Source organism: Alosa pseudoharengus, unplaced genomic scaffold (assembly GCF_046254945.1).
Source record: "Alosa pseudoharengus isolate Yale_2024_CS ecotype anadromous, Long Island Sound unplaced genomic scaffold, YU_APseudo_1.1 YU_APseudo_1.1_scf_9, whole genome shotgun sequence".
In the NCBI taxonomy this organism is placed as follows: Eukaryota; Metazoa; Chordata; class Actinopteri; order Clupeiformes; family Clupeidae; genus Alosa; species Alosa pseudoharengus.
In genome coordinates, this window is record NW_027468881.1 from 31,134,150 (window position 1) to 31,157,508 (window position 23,359).

The window sequence follows — 23,359 nt, forward strand, 5'->3', positions numbered from 1 at the left end:
CTCATAGCAATGCTTATAATAAAAGCAGTTATGGCCTATCCAACATATCACAAGGTTGAGGATAAAAAGTAAAAACATAGGGGTGCCGTGGATGTAGAGATATGTTTAGGGGTGCCGTGAGCCAGAAAAATTTGGGTACCACTGATGTAGAGGTAGGCACAACATACAGAAATTAAAATATGCTTGCAGAAAGAAATGTATCTGCTTCAAAACTGAATGCTTCTGCATCAGAGATGTTGATTTTGGACATATGGGATGTGTTGTTTGATTGACACTCTTGAGTCAGTGCTGCAGTGAATTAATGGCTGTTCTTTTCTAGGGCCAAATGGGAGTGAATGTCACCTATGGAGGAGACTCTATTCCCAAGAGTCCCTTCTCTGTTGCTGTCGCTCCCTCTCTGGACCTCAGCAAGATCAAGGTGTCTGGCCTGGGAGACAGTACGTTTATTTTATTCATCTCTGATCATCTTATTCATCATCTTTTTTCTGAATGAACTGTCATTTTGTATGCTCCTGTTAACTATTATCCTAAAGGTTTAAAAGTGTGTTGTGTTTGACTTTTGTGTTTGGCTTTTTAAAAATTTTTGTTTGTCTCTATTTTTTTCTCTCTCTCTCTCTCTCTCTCTTGCAGAGATGCCCGTCGGGAAAGACCAAGACATCACTGTCAAGTCGAAGGGTGCTGGCGGCCAGGGTAAGGTGGCGGCCAAAGTGACCGGTCCCTCCGGCAAGGCCGTTCCATGCAAGGTGGAGCCGGGCCTGAGTCCCGAGACCAGCCAGGTGCGCTTCATCCCCAGAGACAAGGGTCCCTATGAGGTGGAGCTCACCTACGACGGAGCTCCCATCCCCGGCAGCCCCTTCGCAGTGGAGGCCGTGCCACCCACAGATGCATCAAAGGTGAGAGGGGATTATCCCGTCCTGTCAGGATATACAGGCAGCAGTATATGCGCTATGAGCAGTATCTATATCTACAGTATATCTTATGCAACAGTTAGGTCTGGTTGAACTATTTATACATCTGAATGGATATGAGGCAATCCAGAGTGGGGGGTATCCCAGGGTGTCCCCACTTGGTCTCTTTACTGCTGGTTACCTATGGCTGAACCACAGCTGTGGGTACAGTATATCCTTACCAACCCCACTTTCATGTGCCATATTGCTTGAACATTATATATCTGCTTGAATATAATATATTTATTTTGTGAGACTGAGCGACACACTCTTGGCTGACTATCATCTGTCCCTCAGGTCCGTTGCTCCGGTCCCGGCCTGGAGAGAGCCAAGGTTGGCGAGACCGGCCAGTTCGTGGTGGACTGCACCAACGCTGGCCCGGCTGAGCTGACCATCGAGATCATCTCTGATAACGGCACTGAGGCTGAGGTGCACATCCAGGACAATGGTGACGGCACCTATACCATCACCTACATTCCTCTGTACCCTGGAGCCTACACCCTCACCATCCGCTACGGTGGCCAGGATGTGCCAAACTTCCCTGCCAAGCTCAATGTGGAGCCAGCCGTGGATTCCAGTGGTGTCAAGGTGTTTGGCCCTGGTGTGGAAGGCAAAGGTATTGTAAACCATAACCTGGGTTTCACTGAAATGTCCCTAGAGATACTCAGAACGCATGTTACTTTTTAAACAGACACTGCTTAAGTTTTTCCTGTAATGTCAATCAAAGAATGGCTTCTTCTGCTACTAGATTCTGACAAAGGATCTCTGTAATCGTCAGATGTAGTAACCATTTTGCTGCTTCTTGCCCCAAAGGTGTGTTCCGCGAGGCCACCACGGACTTCACTGTGGATGCCCGCGCTCTGACTAAGTCTGGTGGCAATCACATCAAGACCTGCATCAACAACCCCTCTGGCCAGCAGACTGATGCTCTGATCCGGGACCTGGGTGACGGCACCTACCAAGTAGAGTACACTCCTTATGAAGAAGGTGAGACTACGCACTGTAACGTCCCTTGGTTGTAACTTTATTATAGTTGTTTGTAATAGTGCTATACAACAGTGGTTCTTAAACTATTTGTCTGGAGACCCCCTCAAAAAACATGGGCCAAGTCTCGCAACCCCCTTCTCTACAGGTGAATGGTAAATAGGGGTCTATCAATAGATGGCCTTGAGTGTCTGTTCATCTTTTTAAGACATTATCAGACATTGCATGTACATACAAAACCTACAACTTGGTCAGGTTGGTGCACAGTACATCATCAAGATGTGTATGGACTTAGGGTTAGAGCAATTCCTTCCTAGTTGTGGATAGATAGATAGATAGATAGATAGATAGATAGATAGATAGACAGATAGACAGATAGATAGATACTTTATTGATCCCCAAGGGGAAATTCAAGGTCTCAGTAGCATACAGACATCACACACAACATGCACTTACAACAGAAAAAGTAATATAAGTATATAAATATATGAAAAAACTTCACTACACAATAGATACAGTAGAAGATAAAAAAACCTGAAGGGCCACTACCACATTGTGTCCAGATTGGCAGTCCACCCCCGCTTATGGTTTCCATCTTTTTTGCTGTCAAAGTAAACGGGTTGACCTTGTCTTGTTCATCTGTCCCTTAGGCCCACACAGTGTGGAGGTTTCCTATGACGATGCCCCGGTGCCCAAGAGTCCATTCCGTGTGCCCGTCACGGAGGGTTGCGACCCTGCCCGCGTGCGTGTTCATGGACCTGGGTTGAAGAGTGGTATCACCAACAAGCCCAACAAGTTCACCGTGGAGACCCGGTAAGTGGACTAGTCCAACTTGATGTGTGATGGTTATGTATGTGTGTTCCTCTCTTCAGATCCAGTACTTGATTGTTGTATGGTATTGTTTATTGTCTTTGGCATAGGGTTTCCCCTTAAATTATTTACTTTAAAGTATTTGAATTATTTTAATATGTAAATATACTTACATAAAATGACCCAATAATATAGTTTAGTAGATTGAGCAGTAGACTGACTGATGTGTGTGATGTCTTCGTAGTGGTGCTGGCACAGGAGGTTTGGGCCTGGCAGTGGAGGGACCCTCCGAGGCTAAGATGTCCTGCGTGGATAACAAAGATGGCAGCTGCTCCGTGGAATACGTTCCTTATGAGCCAGGCACCTACAACCTGAACATCACATATGGAGGCCAGCCAATCACAGGTCGGTATCCGCATCACATGGTAAATCAGAACTTCAGCTGATGTTGCCACATGTCAGACGTCTATGTCAGTGACTATATAATGTAGAGATACCCACTGTCAGTCTTTGCTGCTTAACAGATTTACAATTAGTGCACAGTTGATGACTCTTGTCCATTGACAATGGCTGACTATTAACATGCCATGCACCTTCTCTGTCTGTGTTTGCTCCTGCAGGAAGTCCCTTCTCTGTACCTGTCCATGACACCGTTGACGCCACTAAGGTCAAATGCCAAGGTCAGGGAATTGGAAACAATGTGCGTGCCAACATCCCACAAGTCTTCACTGTTGATGCCAGCAAGGCTGGTGTGGCTCCTGTCCAGGTTCGAGTCCAGGGCCCCAAAGGTTAGTACGTTATGCGATGATGATGATGATGATGATGATGATTATTATTATCATTACATTATTAAGGTGTTACATTTAGTGTATTACACTTAAATATGTTATACTGATATGTTAGTTATCCATACAAACTGTGTCATAATGGATGCTGCAATTGGCAGTTGTTTGGCAAAGAAATGTGTCCTCCATCGTTACCTGTTCCATACACATAGGAATCTTTTGTTTGGATATTTGGATTGTCATGCATTATTGTCGTGACTTTTATTGAACTATATCCTTTAGTTTATATATCTTTTATATAGTATCTTTATTCTGTGTAATATCATTGGTTTGTGAAACTGGATTCTGTAGTAAGTTCAGTGTGTGGCAAAGGAAGACTGGTTTAAGTGAAAGAGCAGGCCTGGCAGAAAATGGCATAGATAAGGTTTGGTGCCAGGAAATGTAAGCAAAACCTAAAGAATGGCAAAACCTAAAGAATGTATGAATAACAGGATGAGAGGGCAAAGGTGAAGTACCATATATTACTTGGTCAGTTATCTGTAAACATAGAGTGTCTTGTCTGGGATGACTTGAAGGGGTATAAAGGCTGGACAACAGCCAGAGTATGTGAGCTCACTGCTCACAGCTCACTTTGCTTAGCTTAGCTTTCACTTACTTGCTTGCTTCACTAATGCTCCGGAGTGCATTAAAGCCATCATCTGCAGTATACATCCACGGTGTGCGGACTTCTTTTGATGTTGTATTATTTAATGTGGATCTCACACCACATTATATGAAGAGCGATATCTGATTGGCTTGTGTGCCTCCAGGCGTGGTTGAGCCAGTGGAGGTGGTTGATAACGGCGATCAGACCCACTCTGTGAACTATGTGCCAACCAGAGAGGGCCCATACTCCATCAACGTGCTCTATGGGGACGAGGAGGTCCCACGCAGGTGAGGGTGCATTCACACATTATCATCAGCCCATCCACACACACTACCAGTTTATCCACACACATTATCATCAGCCCATCCACACACACTACCAGTTTATCCACACACATTATCATCAGCCCATCCACACACACTACCAGTTTATCCACACACATGTATCAGTTCATCCACAAACGTTTTCTGTCAGTTGAAACTTTTTGTTTTTACTTTACTCTTTCAATTTTTCCTCATTATGGTTCTCTCTTTCTCTCCCCCTTTCTCTCTCTCTCTCTCACTCTCTCTCGGACACTGTCTTTCTCTCTCTCTTTTCTCTCTCCCTCTTCATATCTCTCTTTACGTATCCTAGTCCCTATAAGGTGAAGGTTCTGCCCACCCATGATGCCAGTAAGGTTCGTGCCAGTGGACCTGGCCTCAACACCACTGGTGTACCTGCCAGTTTGCCAGTGGAATTCACCATCGATGCCAAGGATGCAGGAGAGGGCCTGCTTGCTGTTCAGATCACTGTGAGTGTCCCGAGGCAAAAGAAACTATTGCAGTCACTCGTATCAGAGAGATTTATCTTTAATGTGTGAAGTGATATTGAGTCACCTCAAATCAATTCATCAAGCAGAAACGTAACAGGAATCAGGCCATGAACATTTCAGCTGTAACTTTTGATTGTTTTTGACATTTTTTTATTAAATATTAAATTCTTGTAATATGACCTTAAGGACCCAGAAGGGAAACCCAAGAAGGCCAACATCCGGGACAACCAGGATGGAACCTACCTTGTGTCGTACGTGCCTGACATGACCGGCCGCTATACCATCCTCATTAAGTATGGCGGAGACGAGATCCCATATTCCCCATACCGCATACGAGCCCTTCCCACCGGAGACGCCAGCAAATGCACCGTCACAGGTAGGTTTTGCACTCTGCACTGATGCCAGATCAGTTATACACCATCCATACACTGCTAATAGTACCAACTGATAATTAGATGTGGAGGGTCCATTCTAGATTAATCTAGGTAGAACAGGGGTGTTTGTCAGTAATTTGTGTCCACAAGCCAGAGTGCAATCAGAGGGCTGTATCAGTGCCCTTCAGAAGAGAGACCGCAGAGACAGGTCTGCAACATTAGAGTATCATCTAAGTACTGTGTACTCTCTCCTCTGTTGCAAGATATATGGCAAGACACTCGCTTCTAAAAGTGAGAGGGCACAGTCATGTACTCGTCATTCTGCACGTCACAGATTGAGTACACTGTCTTTGTGTGTGTTATGTGTGCTTGTGTGTAAATACTACGGATATATTGTGTCTGCTGCTATCTGTGTGACGCCCAATCCAACCCCCACAAGGACACACCAACTGTTGTGCGGTGCTGCTCACGTTGCCATCACGTTCTCGTCTGATTTTGGTTATTCTTTCATTTTGTTCTTTTGGAGCACATTTGTTTACCTTATCACACTGATTTGTTTACCTTATCACACTGATTTGTTTACCTTATCACACTGATTTGTTTACCTTATCACACTGATTTGTTTACCTTATCACACTGATTTGTACTCTTCACTTTTTCGCTCTCTGCTGCTCACGTCTCTCAGTCTCAATTGGAGGTCACGGTTTGGGTAAGCGCTTTGAAAGATGTTATGTTTTGGTGTTTTTATTTCATTTTCATTTCACTTTTTTCCTTGCATGTAAAATGGCCCACTCCCTTGTATGCCGTAGAAGAGCCTGTCCTCTCTTACACTACCAATTCTCTCTCTTTTCCATGACCAAACAACATATTTTTTACAACAAAGTTTCCCAGTTGTAATGTATATAAATTAACTTCAGCTCTAGCAACTCACTTTTAACAATGTAGAGTTCTCCCTCTCTCTCTCTAGCAGTAGAGCAAAGCATTGGGTATATGTTATCCCTCTTTGTGTTTGGGCCTCCCCTGCCGGAGGTATTTTAATCAAACGCATGTGGATCTATTGACGGGAGACTAATGACTAACCCTTTTCTGCTCTGCTAGGCTGGTATGGTGGAATGTGCATCGTGGGTAATTGGTTCAGACAGTAATCAAGACTGAAGACCTTTTAACTGACATCCTAGTGCCATGTGAGAAGTATCAGTGGTAGACGTAACAAGAGCTGTCCTGAGAAGCTGTCGGAGAACTTGGAGAGCTGTCCAGGAGAAGGCGACACATTCAAAATTAGAAATGTTAGAGACAATGGCGGCGGTACAACACACACACACACACACACACACACACACACACACATTCCATTTTGGTTTGGGGGGGGTAGAAGGGAAGGATAAATCTTGGCTGTGACATGAACTTGCCTCTCCTCGGCTCTCCACTCTTTGTATGCACCTTGGCTGAACTTACTTGGCAACACTTAACTGAGTGTAAATGCTGGATACTAAACACGCGTTTTGATTAAAAATTTTGAGTAAACAGTTTAAAACACACACATGTTCTGTCCACAGGTGCTGGTGTTGGGCCCACCATCCAAATCGGAGAGCAGACCGTCATCACCGTGGACGCAAAGGCTGCTGGGAAAGGCAAGGTCACCTGCACCGTGTGCACCCCCGATGGAGCCGAGGTGGACGTCGATGTTGTGGAGAACGAAGATGGAACCTTTGACATTTTCTACACTGCCCCACAGCCCGGGAAGTACGTCATCTGCGTGCGCTTCGGTGGGGAGCACATCCCCAACAGCCCCTTCCAAGTCACGGTATGTATGAATTACACAATCACTTCTTCAAGCACAATCCTGCAAACAGTGCTCAAAACAGTGCTTGCAGATAGTGCAGGACAGGCAGCTCCCAAAACAGTGGTCACAAATATTGTGGGGCACATGCCCTCACATTTGATTTTTTTACTCAGTTTGATTGTTTTACGCGGTTGACGTAAGCTAGTCAGATATGTGCATCATATGTGTTTACATCTACTATACAAACATACTTTCCTGGGGTGATCTTTGTGACAGGACTAGCTGTGTGTTTGGTACAGGCTCTTGTGAGTGTGGGAAGCCCTCTGTTAGTTTCCTACTTTAATTCAGTGCTTACTCACACATCCTGCTTATTGAGAAGTCTGAGAAAAAGGACTTCCCCGGCTGCTTCCTGATGACCCAGACACTGTGTCACTGTGATTCAGAGCTGTTCTTTGTGCGTGTGTATAGTGTTGTGTGTGTGTGAGAGTTGTGCGTGTGTGTGTGTGTGTGTATGCGCGGGATTTCACCGTCACCTTGTTCTTTCACTGTGACCCAGGCGTTGGACGGTGCCCCCACCGAGCAGCTTATGCAGCAGACCCAGGTCCCGCAGTACGCCTACGCGCCCAACATGGGCCAACCCTGGGTACTGACCTGCCCCCATCTCCTCTCTTTCTCCCTCTCCTCTCCTCTCATCTCCTCCTTCCTCTTCTCCCTCACTCCGCCTCCTGACCTCCTCAGTGTCCTGTGTGTCTACCCCCTCCAGCAGCCTGTCTTGTGTTCTTGTGTTACATCTCGAGGGTCCCTCTTGCACTGTTCAACTCTAATCTCTGCAGGTGCAGGTGGGAGTTCGACTGTCCAGTTCTTTCCCCTTAATAACCAACTCAGACGTTTGCGGTTGGGGGTTGGTTCAAATTAACCCAGATTAGGTCTCATTGGTGAAATGGAAGCCATTTTGATGTCGATATGAATGTAGTGGTGGCCTGCTAAGGGGGGGGAGGGTTGAAACCCACATTTAACAAAATGGCTTCCAGACCAAACTGGAGACTCTGTGTTTGTCTATTTTTCCCTTTTTGTTTGGGTGCTGGTCTTTTGTTTCCTGGTTTCCAGAAGGAAGGCATCAGACCACTTCTGCTTGTCTGTTCTCAACACTCCCGTCCTGTTTGTGCTTGGCTTCGTCCCCACTCCCCTTACCACCCATAGCCAGTCTGCCTCCTTGTGTTCTTTGTGTTGTAATGCCGTTCTTCCTCACAGTGGTGGTTTTATCATTGTACGTCATCATCATCATCATCATGATCATGATCATCACTATGGTCGCCATCATCATCGTCATCATCATCATCTCAATTTACCGTCCCCTTCATCTTGTTTCATTTTTGTCCCGTGTGAAAACTAAATTCCATCCTTTTCAGCCATCTTGTCTTCCCAGCTCCCTCATTTGTCTCGTCTTGTTTTGCATTGTTTAGCCTCATTTGTGAAAGTTACAGAGTACACTGTATTTTACATTCCAGTTTCATTATAGAACTGAATTTAATTCAGCATTTAACCAGAATTTTACATTACTTTTCTACTTCTGCTTAACAAAGCTCTCTGTTTATCTGTCACCATGACAAAACAATTTTCTAGAACACTATCATGAGAACTAAGAAAAACACTGAGTGGTATTTTCATCCAGACAAAAATATTAGCAGTCCTGTAGACCACAACAGTCTCAGAATAGGTTTTGTACCAGCTGCGTCTCATGGCCATCTCCTGTTGTGAATAGCAGTGGTGGAAGTTGGCATTTATCTCAGTGTTTTTCCCCCTCTTGTTGCAGGCAACCGACAGGCCCATGGGCATGAACGGTCTGGATGTGGCCGGGCTGCGACCTTTCGACCTGGTCATCCCATTCACCATCCAGAAGGGAGAAATTACAGGTCAGTAAGCTTCTCCCAACACGTCACCCATCCAAACAGGGTCTCGGTCTACAATGGCACCAGGGATTTGACTGTGTGTGTGTGTGTGTGTGTGTGTGTGTGTGTGTGTGTGTGTGTGTGTGTGTGTGTGTGTGTGTGTGTGTGTGTGTGTGTGTGTGTGTGTGTGTGTGTGTGTGTGTGTGTGTGTGTGTGTGTGTGTGTGTGTGTGTGTGTGTGTGTGAATCCACCAACCTCTCCATTCTTTCAGGCGACGTGCGAATGCCATCTGGGAAAGTGGCCAAGCCTGACATCACAGATAACAAGGACGGCACTGTGACCGTGAAATATGCCCCCACTGAGGCAGGCCTGCACGAGATGGACATCAAATACGACGGAATCCACATCCCAGGTCTGGAAAAGCAACAACCATGAACAATGAAACCAGAAACAATGTGTATTAAAGCATAATACAGTTCTGTAGAAACTGGAACTATCTCTCTACATGTTTCTATCTTTCAAACTAAGCATTTGAGTGTGCACTGCATCTTTCTCTCTGTGTGTGCAAACACTAACTCCTCAACATCTGTTGACACAGGAAGTCCACTTCAGTTCTATGTGGACTATGTCAGCAGTGGTCACGTAACTGCTTATGGCCCTGGGCTTATCCATGGCATGGTCAACAAGCCTGCGGTCTTCACCGTCGACACCAAGGACGCTGGAGAAGGTAATAGAGATTTGCACAGCAATCATCTCCTTTTCTGCTCAGTGCAGATTTAGAATGTTTTTGTATTTTTTTTGCATTGAATCCAATTTGCAAGTAAGTGTATGTACCCTGGCATTTCATTTTCATGGTGTAAATCTATGTACACCATGTACCTATCTACAGACTCCACGTTCAAAAAAGAAATAAAGAAAGAAAGTATGAGTAATACTCTTAATACAAATTAAGTACTTCCATTTCCTTTTTAATGGTGTATGGTGACTTATGGCACCAGAAATAATTTCTGTTGTTCATTGTGTTAGGTGGTCTGTCTCTGGCCATTGAGGGGCCCTCCAAGGCTGACATCAGCTGCACTGACAACCAAGATGGCACCTGCACCGTGTCCTACTTACCAGTGCTGCCAGGAGACTACAACATTCTGGTCAAATACAATGAAAAGCACATCCCCGGCAGTCCTTTCGTAGCCAAGATCACAGGTCAGTCAAACCCTTTTACTTTGTCAGACATTTGGGAGGGTTGAGTTTGTGGTTAAGTAGGTTAGTGGTAGTTTAGGTTGGTGAAGGGGTGAAGGGTATTTAACCCTGTACAGTACACTTATTTTACTGTAAGTTGCTTTAGGTAAAAGCATTTACTAAATTAATACATTTAAAGAAATGTGGGGATTGAACAGCAAAGGAAATTATTTTACTATTTTTCCTAAACCATCTCTGATATCATCACTGTGTGCCTCAATCTGTCCACCGTCTGTCTGTCCACAGGTGATGACTCCATGCGCATGTCTCACCTGAAGGTGGGCTCCGCTGCAGACATCCCCCTGGACATCGGGGAGCTGGATTTGAGCCAGCTGACCGCCTCTTTGACCACTCCCTCTGGCCGAGAGGAGCCGTGCCTGCTCAAGATGCTCCGCAATGGACACGTGGGTGAGTAGAGGGAGCCAGGCAGAGGGGTACATAAGGATCAGCGGATGACAGGGAAATGGTATCCAGTATTTCCCACAGAAATGAATTCAATTTGTGGTGGTAGGTGACGGGGGGAGTTCACAGTTTTGAACAAATATGCGCAATGTGGTTATGATGCTTATGTATTTAATCACGATTTAGCCAGTCGTCTTCTATGCCAACAACAATCCTTGCAGGATTTTTAATGTTTTCTTTAAACGTGCATGCAGGTTTGTTGAGGGACAGAGACACAAGGAGAGACTGTGCAGAGGTGCACATAGCTCTACAATGAACGGATTTCATCCCATTTAAGTAGTACAACATAGAAAATCATTGTGTGGTGGTCAGTGTTGATATTGTGCTGGGCCGCCACAAATAAGTCAATGTATGGGAAACACTGGGTCTCAGAAGAACATTAGAAGGAAGCCGTTATAGACACTAGATGGCATTTTATTTTAGCTTTGAGCTAGAGTTGAAACATTTAATTTAATTTAATTTGATTTCAAAAATGTTTTTTTTTTTACAGGTATCTCATTTGTACCTAAGGAGATCGGCGAGCACCTGGTGAACATCAAGAAGAACGGACGCCACATTCCCAACAGCCCCATCTCAGTCATGATCAACCAATCAGAGATCGGAGACGCTAGCCGCGTGCGTGTGTCTGGACAGGGCTTGAGCGAGGCTCGCACATTTGAGCCAGCTGAGTTCATCATTGACACTCGCGATGCAGGTAGGGTGACACTGGAGCTCAGCATGTACTGTATACAGAGGCCTGTTGAGAGATATACTTTTCAGTCACACTTCATAGACATTTAAATAAGCAGTATATTACTCCTTTTTTGTCCCTATTTTACAAGGTACAAGTTTTTTCTATGATTAAGGGTTTACTTGAGATTTACCTTGTATTAAAATCCTTAATAACTTACTTTACATAAAGATGTTGTATCTAAAGCTACTCAAAATTCTGATCTACCAGTTCATACTACAAAATGCTAGTCTGCATTTATCTATGGATGCTCACTCTGTCCTGTGTGCCGTTATAGGTTATGGTGGTCTCAGTCTGTCCATTGAGGGTCCTAGTAAAGTGGACATCAACACAGAAGACCTGGAGGATGGTACCTGCAAGGTCACCTATTGCCCCACTGAGCCAGGAAATTACATCATCAACATTAAATTTGCTGACCAGCACGTCCCAGGTGCCAGTCTTGACATTAAACCATTATGAATATATGAATGTATCTCATTTCGCTGACTCTAACTCCTGTTTTAACTCTTCTCTTCTCTTCTCTTCTCTTCTCTTCTCTTCTCTTCTCTTCTCTTCTCTATTCTCTTGCTGTAAGTGTCTTTGGATAAAAGCGTCTGCTAATGTAAAATGTAAATGTATTACAAGTCCTTCTTGTATAATATTATGTGGGTAACCCTAGAGACGCTGTGAGGACTTTGGTAACCCCTCTCCACTGCTTTCTCTTGTGACACAGGGAGTGCTTTCACTGTGAAGGTCACTGGAGAGGGCAGAATGAAGGAGAGCATCACCAGAAAGAGAAGAGCCGCCTCCGTGGCTAATGTAGGCAGCCAGTGTGACCTGAGTCTCAAAATCCCAGGTAATTCTCCAGAAGATCAGTCATATCCATATTCAAAATGGTTCTCCCCATCATTCAAGATAGAAACGGTCAGATTGTTTACTCCATTCACCTCCTCACCACACAGAGATCAGCATAGCGGACATGACCGCCCAGGTCACCAGTCCTTCCGGAAAGATCCACAAGGCTGAGATCATGGAGGGCGAGAACAACACCTACTGTATCCGCTTCGTCCCCACTGAGATGGGCGTGCACACAGTCAGCGTCAAGTACCAGGGCCAGCACGTGCCCGGCAGTCCCTTCCAGTTCACCGTGGGGCCCCTGGGAGAGGGAGGATCCCACAAGGTCCGCGCCGGAGGCCCTGGCCTTGAGCGGGCAGAGGCAGGAGTGCCAGGTAGAAATGCCTGCTATGTCTCATACGAGTGGCTTCTTTTTTCTTAGGAAAAGGGGGATCATATCGATGAAGTGTGTTTATGAGTAAACTGTATTGTGTGTGTGTGTGTGTGTGTGTGTGTGTGTGTGTGTGTGTGTGTGTGTGTGTGTGTGTGTGTGTGTGTGTGTGTGTGTGTGTGTGTGTGTGTGTGTGTGTGTGTGTGTGTGTGTGTGTGTGTGTGTGTGTGTGTGCATAGTGGAGAGGGAATAAAAATTAGCAATCACTGGGTACATTAGATTGTGAAGTTGGTATTGATGAAGGGAAATACTGCTATGTGTTTATGTAAGTATGAGAATGGGTGAGGGAGCACAAAGAAAGGGACCAGTTGGCCTCATGGTAAATGACCAATCCTTTTGTGGTGCAGCTGAATTCAGTATCTGGACCCGTGAGGCTGGCGCTGGTGGTCTGTCTATTGCTGTTGAGGGCCCAAGCAAAGCTGAAATTGCCTTTGAGGACCGCAAGGACGGATCCAGCGGCGTTTCCTACATTGTCCAAGAGCCAGGTAAAATGCATAGATATTACTTGTGTTTTATGATCAATGCCTTGGTTGGTATTAAAGACTATCAGTCTTTGAGAAAAATATACTGCAATTACCAAGGTTATTTACAGTATTAAGGCTAAAACTAAAACAATCAACAAAGTTACATATAATAGCCTTATAAGGACATGAAGCAACATGAATGATTCGTGTTGGTTTCAGGTGACTACGAGGTTTCTATCCGCTTCAACGATGAGCACATCCCCGACAGTCCCTTCGTGGTGCCAGTGGCCTCGCCGTCCGACGATGCCCGCCGTCTTACTGTTGCCAGTCTTCAGGTGAGGCTATGAGGAAAACAGACAATTGTCCACCCAGAAAGAGTTCAAGACCACCCATCACACAGCAGCTCCGTCCTCAGTCAGGGAATCAAGGCACATCTGCTAATGCAGACAGTTAATGGGTAATGGTGATTTATATGAGGAAGCGGGAGGTTGGTTAAACACAGATTATAGCTTGCAGATACTTATCTGTAGAAAAAGGATATATTAACAGAATAGAGATATTGATATTTTTGTGAAACTAGATTAACTTCCACTATTTTAACCAGTTTATGAACAGTGCTCTTATTATAGATTAAGGCATAGACATAATAGGGGGTAATTTGCGCTTCAATAAGACCTTAAGCAGCAATTAAGCAATGAAGTTGAATTTTACGACATCCTGCAATTTCAGGTCATTGCTTCAGGCAGCCCGGTAAATTATGTCATTTAAATTGGGGTGTAAAAGGTCAGAGCAAATAGAGGAGAACGAGGCGTAGCGGCCTAGAGCAATAACCTTTAGCTCACCTGGGCTAGATCCAAGCCCGCTCAGTGCTAGAGTCGGCTGCTCTCTCTGAGGCCTGCTGCTGTGATCATGGGTGTTCAGGACTCGGGGACACTAAAGGACTGTTTGTGTTTCTCGTGCCTCGTCCTAAAGGCTTCCAACAGCCTTCCCTCTCCGCCCTCCTCTCCCCTCCTTCAGTGGAATGCAAACCAGGGGCTAAAGGTTTAAAAAGGGCAACAGAGGCAATTTCTTCACTTCACCTTTTTTCCCATTTAAAATCTGCTCACATAGACAATCACTCATTCGTTCATTAGCGAATTGTGATTGTTTTTTTTTTTGCTGTTCTCTGTGGGCTGTAAGGGTCTATATTCTTTACTCTTTGCCTTATGCTACCCTTTTTAACCCTTTTAGCCTTAAGGTAAGGTAGTCTAATGGACAGAGATTATGAGACAAGAAAGAGAGAACTCCATATACGAACATAAACAATCAGAGGGAAAAGCATGGAGAACTCAGGGTAGATTCCATGTCAAGCTTTTGGTCAGTCATCAAATTCATTGTATAAGTATGAACTAGGTTCTATGGTACTGAAAATATAAACAGCTAGATGTGATAATGAGTCATGCAGTCAAGCAGGAGTTGTACTCATTATTGATCCAACAAGTAATGCGATGTACAAAATGTCTAACAGAGCTTGATGTTGAGTTGAGTGTTGAGTTGTTGTCTGAACACAGGAGTCGGGATTAAAGGTGAACCAGCCGGCTTCATTTGCAGTAAGCCTGAATGGTGCAAAGGGTGTCATCGACGCCAAGGTGCACAGCCCGTCTGGGGCGCTCGAGGAATGCTGCGTCACAGAGATCGATGAAGGTAACGTGGAGACAAGGGAAATGCCTCAGGCGTTTAAGCCTATATTTGAAAAAGATTCAACCGATCAGATAACCTTCATTATCGGAAAGCCAGGTATTTCAGCTAAGGAAAGCAACATGGTTTGCAGCTAGGAGATGCTCACTAGATTTGATTCAGCTCTCAGTGCCTTATCGTCCTACATGTTTAGTCTGATGTCCTGAGCATTCTCTTAGCCAGGCAGCCCTGCTGTAGGTTTTGCGTATGTTTGTCATTATTGAAATTCCTTAGCGTTCCCAAGTTTCTCTTGTGTGATTCAACATTACTAATCATCCCCATTCCTTACTGCCTCCTCCCCTCCACAGACAAGTATGCTGTACGATTTATTCCGAGGGAAAATGGTCTTTACCTGATTGATGTGAAGTTCAATGGCTCCCACATTCCCGGAAGCCCCTTCAAGATCCGGGTCGGGGAAACAGGCCAGGCCGGAGATCCAGGAATGGTGTCCGCATACGGCGCTGGACTAGAGGGTGGCACCACAGGTATCCACATCGGTTTCACCTCCAAGAATTTCTCGTTTTCCTTCCCTTTGCAAGGACTGAATGCTTTTATTCCCCTTCCATGTGTGCCACTAAAATCGTATAGCTCTGTGGTATCGGAAATGTCAAGGCTCCTAAATTTCAGTTGGTAGAACAGAAAGCTTGCAGTAACTTATCCATGACGGTGATTTCTGTTGAGCACATCTACTGATGAAATACATTACATTACATTACATTACACTTAGCAGACACTTCTTGACCAAAGTGACTTACATATGTCAGCTATATTATAAATACATACCATGGCTGAACTGCTCATCTGTTTTGGATAAAGTATAGCTGCTAAATAAATGGAGATTTGACTGTCTCATTCTCAGGATCCCCATGTGAGTTTATTGTCAATACAAGTTCGGCTGGTCCTGGTGCCCTGGCTGTGACCATTGACGGCCCGTCCAAGGTGAAGATGGACTGTCAGGAGTGCCCAGAGGGCTACAAGGTCACCTACACCCCAATGGCTCCTGGGAACTATTTGATCTCAATCAAATATGGAGGACCCTATCACATTGTTGGCAGCCCGTTCAAAGCTAAAATCACTGGTGAGTTGATCATTCGCTAGCCCTGCACAGTGTACAGTTACAGCACATTTTTGTAGGTTGATCATAGACAAGCACTGCAGTGATTGTGAGAACAAAGTAATTTTTTTTTTTTTTTATTTAATTCTGAATTTAATTCAATATGTGAATACTAGTACATGCCACTGACATTTGTCTGACACATTTTCACTCTTGAACAGGCTCTCGCCTGGTCAGCAGCCACAGCAATCACGAGACCTCATCCGTGATGGTGGACCCCGTTACCCGTAGCGTGACGTCCAGTCAGCAAGCGGCGCCAGGCTGGGCCTCGTCTGATGCCAGTCGGGTGGTTGCCAAGGGCCTGGGTCTCACCAAAGCCTTCGTTGGCCAGAAGAACAGTTTCAGTGTGGACTGCAGCAAAGCAGGTAATTGTTTCTGAATAATCTGGGAGTGTCTTTCGTGATTTGTATATGAATGTTAAACCATTCCATGTCCTAGGGTATTTGCAATTTGGTTTTCCAATATTTCCTACTTTATTTGCCACTTCTCAGGGAGGAACATGCTGTTGGTTGGAGTTGATGGGCCTAAAGTACCATGCGAGGAAATCCTGGTGAAACACCTGGGAAACCGCCTCTACAATGTCTCCTACCAGCTCAAGGAGAAGGGCGAGTACATCCTGGTGGTCAAGTGGGGCGACGAGCACATCCCAGGAAGCCCTTACCACTTCACTGTCTAAGAACCACCGACCCCAAAATCCAGGCCCAGTATGCGAGCTGGAGGCCCAACCAAAGACTCCTGTTCCCAAACTACACACATACACTGAACATCCCCCCTGTTCCATCCTCCATATTTTATTTGTGTCTTCTATCTATTTCATTTCAACTGTTTTATTCATAACCTTCCCAGCCATACTATGTGTCTCTAATAGAGTGATTTACATTTTAAAAAGCACCTTTGTTTACTGTAAGCCGACTGAATTTCAGTAATAACTTTTAGGTCATTTTAAAATGTCCGAGGTGGATGCAGGTAGTTGTGTAGCTCTGGCTCCTTTTCCGGTGTTGGTTTACATAGGTGTATGTGTTACTGATGCTGTCCCTAACGTAGCTGCTGCTAGTTTTGCCTGATTTGTAGGACACTGCTGTTCTGAGCTTAACTGTAGATGATAACTGTAGCCTGTGGCAAGAGCAATGACCAGTGGATTACGTACCACACATCTGGAGTAACCAAGATGTTTTGGTCATTATTTAGGGTGAACTGACACACTTAAAGCAGTACTGCCACACACTTTCAGTGCCTTTATGACACCACTTTAACAAAAACTAACACTGGTGCAAAAGTAGCCTGTTTTGGGGGTTTGCCCTATGTGTCCTCTGTGTTTTGAGTCTTTTTTTCTCTCTCTAAGGCTTAACATTTTTACATCTTCCTGCACTTGCAAACTGAGCGTTGTCTACACATTTTGTTCATAAGCATTTACAGTATCTTATGCCAGCTGACAACTGGCTGACCTAGAGAAGGACCAAAGCACCAAAGTTGGTCTTTTTTGACTAAAAGGGAAGTTAGAAAATTGGACTGAAGTTGACGTAGTGAAGCCGATGTTTAATAAAGTGGAAGTGAGCGAGGTTATGCAAAGAGGTGTTTTTGCAATATCTAAAATGAATAAATAAAAATGAAATGCTTTTTTCAAAGTGCCACATTTCCCCTCTCACTCCCCATGCCTTCAAGTTCTTTCTTGTGCTACCTTGTTATTGTGTAATCAGTATTGCAAAATAAAAAAAAATGTTTTAAAAAGAAACCAACATCAGCAATGTTTGTAAGTCTGATACAATATTTTGATACACAATAAAATTGTCTTAAATATTGTTCTGTCAATTCATCTCTCGAATGTGTCTTTCGAATTGTCTTTCTCATCTGTAGGCCTATGCATTTATTTACTCACACAGTGTACACTGACCTGGTAATAGAGAACAATATTTATATTGTTTCTGGGTAGCACTTCTAAGAATTTTATATAGGCCTAATGTGTAAGTCATTTCATTTAGGCCTAAGTGCTAAACAGAGTTTGGAGAGGAAGGGCAGCTGCTCATTGTGTGTCGCAAGCACCGAGAAGAACTACCAGCCAACGCCCAGTAATTGGCATGCGGCTGACTCATTCTCCAAACTCATAGGACTGCAGTGCCGGGAAAAAAATTCCATATAGTGCTGCCCATATAAGGTAGTGAACTTTTGGCCAAAGCTAAAGCCACTAGATGGCGCACAGTGCATTTGTTGGAGAAATCCCCTGCTTTCATGGTTGGCCTACCTTCAGACATAATTGCCAAAGCCTATGATCCTCGTTCTCACGGACTTTAATTTAGGTAGCATAATGAACTTAATTTAGCCTACATCTCTCCGTGTCATGTTATGCATATGTAGCCGAAACCTTTGGCAACATCACTGTTTGTGACCATCAACTCAGCAATTTGTCCCACAACGGTGGTCTTTCAAGTAACATTTTGTAAATAAACACACAATGTGTAGTTTATAGGCTCATTTTAATCGATAAATCACCAAATTGATCTTCCTGTCTTGATCATTTTTGCGCGTTTGCATTTTGCGCTCACCCTGTGACGCGCGGCACGTCGCGAGTTACGCCCTGTCTATGATGGTCACGCCCACAGCGAAACAAGTCGTGAATTTCACTGACAACTTGCCAAGAAGTGGAGCCTGGAGTGACTTGGAAGGTAATTTGCATTATGTACTTTTATGACACTAACTAGTAGCCTTCTATGATGCAACTCGGTAGCCAGAGATTTTTCATATCATATTGGCCTGGTTGAAATTCACAAAATGTTATTAGCAAACTGCAGCTGGGTTTGATTGGGAAATAGAAACTTGTCAACGTTACTTGAATGTTATAGTAAGTCGAGTCTCATCCATTCATCGAAATTCGTAAAAGTAACGTACAAGAAAGGCTGGTTAAGTTTTTCGGTCGTCTAGTAAGTATCCTAAACTTAATTTCTGTAACTTGAATTGGTATGTCGCAGAACTCGTTTGGCGCGCTCTTTCTCTAATGTTAACGTATGTAAACATCGACGTCAGTTACAAATTGTGAATACCTTGTGAAACGAGTAGCTGGGGTTGCGTGTAACATATAAGGCTAGTTAGCTGGTGGTTAGCATTAACGTCGAAAGGATACACTGGCTTTTGTTACTAGCTAGCCAGTTCATTTGGTCTCTCTCTCTTTTTTTTTTTAAGGAAACTAACGTTGAATAGCTGCTAGTTCATGACAGAGGTTACATCTGACTACATCATCCGCTAGTACTTACATACTTGCATACATTGGACTATAGTCAAACCTCAGCATTGTCATTTGAAGGTAGTATAATTTTGCCTCAGCTAACTCCAGGGTAATAGAGAAACCGTAATGTAAAATAAAACTGTAATGAACGGCATTACTACACCCCACTGTTGTCTCTAGCTTAGGGATGGCAGATCTAAGCACCAAGTCAGTACAAGAGATCACTGATCTCCTGGATGAATATGGCATCAAGCATGGGCCTGTCGTTGGTATGTATGGAGACAACTGATTGATTCATTAACTTTAATTCATGTTTTTAACTATCCACTATACATCCTATACAAAGCATATATCCAGCAGAAGACAAAGTCAGATTGTTGGGTGTGTTGTTATTTTCGTCTTAAATATAAATCATCTTCCGACTGCTAGGCAGCACCAGAAGCCTCTATGAGAAGAAGCTGAGAGAGGCCATGACCAAAGGTACCCTGAAACAGTCATCTGACAAGACATACTACAGAGAAGAGGGTAAGATTGATTGGCTTGTAACCCATATCTACATCTATGTTTTATGATCGTCTTGAAAGTACTCTTGTGATTTCTGCTGGAGAGGAGCGGTGAACCCACACAAACCTGTTAGCAAAAAGTCCACCTGGTGTACATGTGTTTTGTACATTTAGTGACTACACCAATCAGCCTGTAGATGGCCAGACACAGTTTTCAGTGAATATCTCGAGAACCATAGGGCCTAGGATGACCAAATTATTTTTGTTTGTTGGTCTCCATTCCAGGGCCCATGTCATAACATCCCATATCCACTCATTTCAGGTACCTAGTGAGAAATGAAAAGGCAAAAAATGAAGCATTGTAATTGCAGGCATCTTGGGCTGACAGGTTCAGTTCATGGGGGGGGGGGGGGCGGCATATCAGCTACACACACACACGTGCATACACACACGCGCACGCACACACACACACAAAAACATAAAGACACGCACACATTACACATGCACGCACGCACATGCACACACACAGGCACTAACACACACTGACACACACAGGTACTCACACACACAGGCGCGTACACGCACATAAACACACACACACACACACATTTAATCACGAACGCGCACACACAGTTCAGTTGGTGACAGTTTAGTCACCTGTTGCACTCTCATCCTCCAGTTTACCTGGGATCTTATTTGAATCTAGCTTTTTACCAACAGGCCATAAGCCAAAGTTGTGCGACATACACAGAACCTGTAAAAAAAACATCTTGATTTCTGTAGATACAGTACAGCAGCAGATTGGAGAGAGTGAGAATCATCATGTCTTTAGATAATGAACTGGTGCCTCCATGTTGACCAGCCTAATTGAAGTACCTTACAGATATTAAAGCTCTTGATGGAAGTGTAATCCAGTCTCTCGTCGTTTTAACGAAGGGACTGGGACTTTTTTGTCACATACAGCTAACATCACCTCACCATCCGTTAGCTGCCTGTGCCCAGAATACACTGTAAAAAAAAAGAAAAGAAAAGTGGCCTCCATGGACAGCCTAGGCTCCAAAAACCGCCACAAAACAACTTCACTGACGAGATGCGTGTTTGGTAGAGTTTCAATTGCATGGAAGGGAGGGGGAGGGAGTAGCGATCTGGCTCTCTGTTTTGTTTGAACGTCAACAGAAGTGACGTTACCCTGCATCACTTATAGCACCTTTAAGAGACAACAATTTGTCACTTTTTGAAGCATGCTTTTATAGGGTACTAGTACTGGTATCCTTTTCATTTGGGATGAAATGGCTATTCATGCCATTTCATCCCAAATAATTTTCAAGTGTAGCTGTTGATCAAAACTACTTCTTGCTGCTTAAAGCTAGTATATTGTAAAATAAAATCTGTCTTTTACCTCATAAAAATGTTATGCTTATTTACTGAAGATTTGTTTTTGTTCTGACAGAGGAAGAAGTCGAGTACATCGAATATCATCCACCGGTAGGTGCATATGCATGGCTCTTTCTTAGACAGATTAACTATTGGACCAGATTCTGGTAAAACATGTCGCTCCAGTCAGGTGTTTGAAAAGCAATGGTGTCTTTAGTCCCATCTATAGGGGCAGAAATGCAAAACTAGTAGGAAATGTACAATAGCAAGCATTGATAAATTGTAGTGGCGTGGCATGGCATGGTTTGATGCAGTGCTGACTTTTACCTAAAGAGGAATCATTGGGTAGGTGATTTGCAAACCAATGCAGATAGACATCAACCTTTCAAAGACTAACTCAGCTTCACTATTTCATATGCATTTTGTTTCATTAATAGTTTATATTCAAATTGTACTAGCATTATTTTTACCAGTTTGTGGTCCTATATCCTCTGCCTAGCAATATGATAATCTTACAATTGTTTCATGTTGGTGTGCAAAGGCAGAGTTTAAAAGGTAGCATTGTTTATATCTGTTAAATCAGACTGGTTTTCATTTATAACATAAACAATACTGCTTGTTCTCTCCAAATTTCAGGTGAGAAATGAAGGCTTTGGGGATGTGTGAGTACAGTTGACGCAGATATTGTGGTGTTATGGTGGTGGATCTACAGCAAATCAAAGCAATGATGATACTGGGCCTGTCAAAATGTGAAAAGTGTTTGCATTGTCATTGTGTCATCTTTCCTCAGCGTCCGAAGACCAAGAAATTTTGAATACGACGATGAAGTTGATCACCACTTTGAAGAGTGAGTCTTGATGTCCTGCCTAAATCACAGTTATATTTCATTCTCTGTACTAAAAAGTGTCAGTGTAACAGAATCAGGATTTGAAGTCATTATTAGCTTGTCTTATCACCGTAGTCTACATGTAAAGCTCTTTGTTTTTTCTCTTTTTCCCCACTTTGTCTCAGGCCCATCATTAACAGGTCAAAAGCGTCCTATCAGAACACGTCTTACTCCATGGCATCGCCCCTAAAAGCTAGCCAGAAGAAGCCCATCACAGAAGTCCCCAAATCAGGTGGAATCCCGGGATGGCTGCGCTTGCTTGTGTTCGTCATCATAGCAGTATTTCTGTATTACGTATACTCAATCATGGAGACCCAGGAGGAAAACCCATTCAACAGGGGGATTGAAGCATAGTTGACCATTTTCTGGTTCTTTTCATTTACAAAGAATTGTTTCACTACAAAAAAACACTTCAATTTCACATTCACAAGAGTATTTCCTGTTTATGGTACTGTACCTCTTCAAACATTATAGAATGTAAATGCCTTTTTTTTTTTCAGAAACTGTCTATGGTTCAATGCCAAGACATTTTTAGTCGACTGCAGTACCATAAATCATAAAAAGGAAGTATTTTTTTAAATGTTTTTACCTGATTAAATTTCTGAATGTACAGACATTACTCTTTAGTGCAAAAAATTGCCAATTTTGTACTTGCTAGCTTGCATCCTGTGCAGTCACTCTAATTCCACACTGAATTGAATGCATTTTATATGGAAGTTGATACAGCTCTACTTTTGGGTTGAGTTGAGTCTAATAGATTTTGAACACAATATTTAATTCAAATCAATGCGCCTCAGTATTTTTATATCAGAAGTATCTTGATTGTATCAATATACTATTATGTCGTTGTTTTTTTTTTACCTTAAGAAGGACTACAGTGTTGTCAAATGTTTTGCCAAAGATAATGTTGTGATGTAGAAGATGCATTTTCTTTCTGTCCTTTCCAAATTTTGTATGGACCACTTGTTAACTTTAACAATATTTTTTCCAGTTTGTTTGTACCCATCTTCAATGCATTTGTCCAACAATAAAGTTTGTTTTAAGCGTTATTGTTTGTTTTTATATTAAGTTTGGTTTACTTTTTACGCAATTAATGTAATTTTTCACTGAACAAATGTAAGATAAAATATGGTCAAAATCTCATGGTGTTCTACAACACAATTTGCATTAGGCGTTTTGATTATTTCTTTGAGTGGGAGAGAATACTACACATTTAAATCTTAGGCTTCAACTGATCTTTGTTACCCAAAACCGAATGCATTATGTACAGTGGGCAGAGGCCTGGATGTCTGCAGTATAATGAACAGCTCAGGTGTCAAGAATTGAATGCATGGTAGATAGGTTACACTTTGTGTTTTTTCAGG

At 43.4% G+C, this 23,359-nt stretch overlaps 2 protein-coding genes across 6 annotated transcripts in view; both read left to right on the plus strand.

Annotated features, from left to right (window-relative positions):
- flna (filamin A, alpha (actin binding protein 280)) overlaps positions 1-17,824 on the plus strand; it is a 42,466-nt gene extending 24,642 nt beyond the window's left edge. Inside the window, exons 20-48 of one of the 3 annotated variants that reach the window (XM_076276965.1) lie at positions 320-437; positions 631-893; positions 1,245-1,563; positions 1,761-1,934; positions 2,582-2,744; positions 2,986-3,146; positions 3,362-3,529; positions 4,336-4,459; positions 4,806-4,962; positions 5,170-5,359; positions 6,043-6,066; positions 6,914-7,161; positions 7,697-7,783; positions 8,954-9,053; positions 9,301-9,441; positions 9,628-9,756; positions 10,056-10,229; positions 10,512-10,673; positions 11,218-11,421; positions 11,735-11,887; positions 12,170-12,292; positions 12,399-12,665; positions 13,069-13,206; positions 13,405-13,520; positions 14,736-14,868; positions 15,210-15,386; positions 15,761-15,979; positions 16,177-16,380; positions 16,507-17,824. In XM_076276965.1, the coding sequence (XP_076133080.1) occupies positions 320-437; positions 631-893; positions 1,245-1,563; positions 1,761-1,934; positions 2,582-2,744; positions 2,986-3,146; positions 3,362-3,529; positions 4,336-4,459; positions 4,806-4,962; positions 5,170-5,359; positions 6,043-6,066; positions 6,914-7,161; positions 7,697-7,783; positions 8,954-9,053; positions 9,301-9,441; positions 9,628-9,756; positions 10,056-10,229; positions 10,512-10,673; positions 11,218-11,421; positions 11,735-11,887; positions 12,170-12,292; positions 12,399-12,665; positions 13,069-13,206; positions 13,405-13,520; positions 14,736-14,868; positions 15,210-15,386; positions 15,761-15,979; positions 16,177-16,380; positions 16,507-16,691 (4,821 nt within the window). In that variant the 3' untranslated portion in view covers positions 16,692-17,824. The remainder of the gene's footprint in view (positions 1-319; positions 438-630; positions 894-1,244; positions 1,564-1,760; positions 1,935-2,581; positions 2,745-2,985; positions 3,147-3,361; positions 3,530-4,335; positions 4,460-4,805; positions 4,963-5,169; positions 5,360-6,042; positions 6,067-6,913; positions 7,162-7,696; positions 7,784-8,953; positions 9,054-9,300; positions 9,442-9,627; positions 9,757-10,055; positions 10,230-10,511; positions 10,674-11,217; positions 11,422-11,734; positions 11,888-12,169; positions 12,293-12,398; positions 12,666-13,068; positions 13,207-13,404; positions 13,521-14,735; positions 14,869-15,209; positions 15,387-15,760; positions 15,980-16,176; positions 16,381-16,506) is intronic. The other 2 variants (XM_076276966.1, XM_076276967.1) reach the window with 2 other exon arrangements.
- Positions 17,825-18,599: 775 nt separating this feature from the next.
- On the plus strand, positions 18,600-23,044 carry emd (emerin). Of its 3 annotated transcripts, XM_076276359.1 has the most exons (8): positions 18,624-18,675; positions 19,190-19,310; positions 19,413-19,501; positions 19,662-19,757; positions 21,186-21,220; positions 21,746-21,771; positions 21,900-21,956; positions 22,121-23,044. In XM_076276359.1, exons 3-8 carry the CDS (start codon positions 19,420-19,422, stop codon positions 22,347-22,349), a joined length of 525 nt encoding a protein of 174 aa, XP_076132474.1. In that variant the 5' UTR covers positions 18,624-18,675; positions 19,190-19,310; positions 19,413-19,419; the 3' UTR covers positions 22,350-23,044. The 3 variants fall into 3 exon arrangements, with proteins under 3 accessions (XP_076132473.1, XP_076132474.1, XP_076132475.1); XM_076276358.1 differs by lacking the exon at positions 19,190-19,310 and having other exon boundaries at positions 18,600-18,675; XM_076276360.1 differs by lacking the exons at positions 18,624-18,675; positions 19,190-19,310 and adding an exon at positions 18,703-18,930.
- Positions 23,045-23,359: the final 315 nt, after the last annotated feature.

Coding starts and splice junctions, on each gene's coding strand:
- emd (XM_076276358.1), top strand. CDS start 19,420: ATGGCAGATCTAAGCACCAAGTCAGTACAAGAGATCACTGATCTCCTG. Junction 21,221..21,745: donor ACATCGAATATCATCCACCG/GTAGGTGCATAT, acceptor TCCAAATTTCAG/GTGAGAAATGAAGGCTTTGG. Junction 21,772..21,899: donor AATGAAGGCTTTGGGGATGT/GTGAGTACAGTT, acceptor ATCTTTCCTCAG/CGTCCGAAGACCAAGAAATT.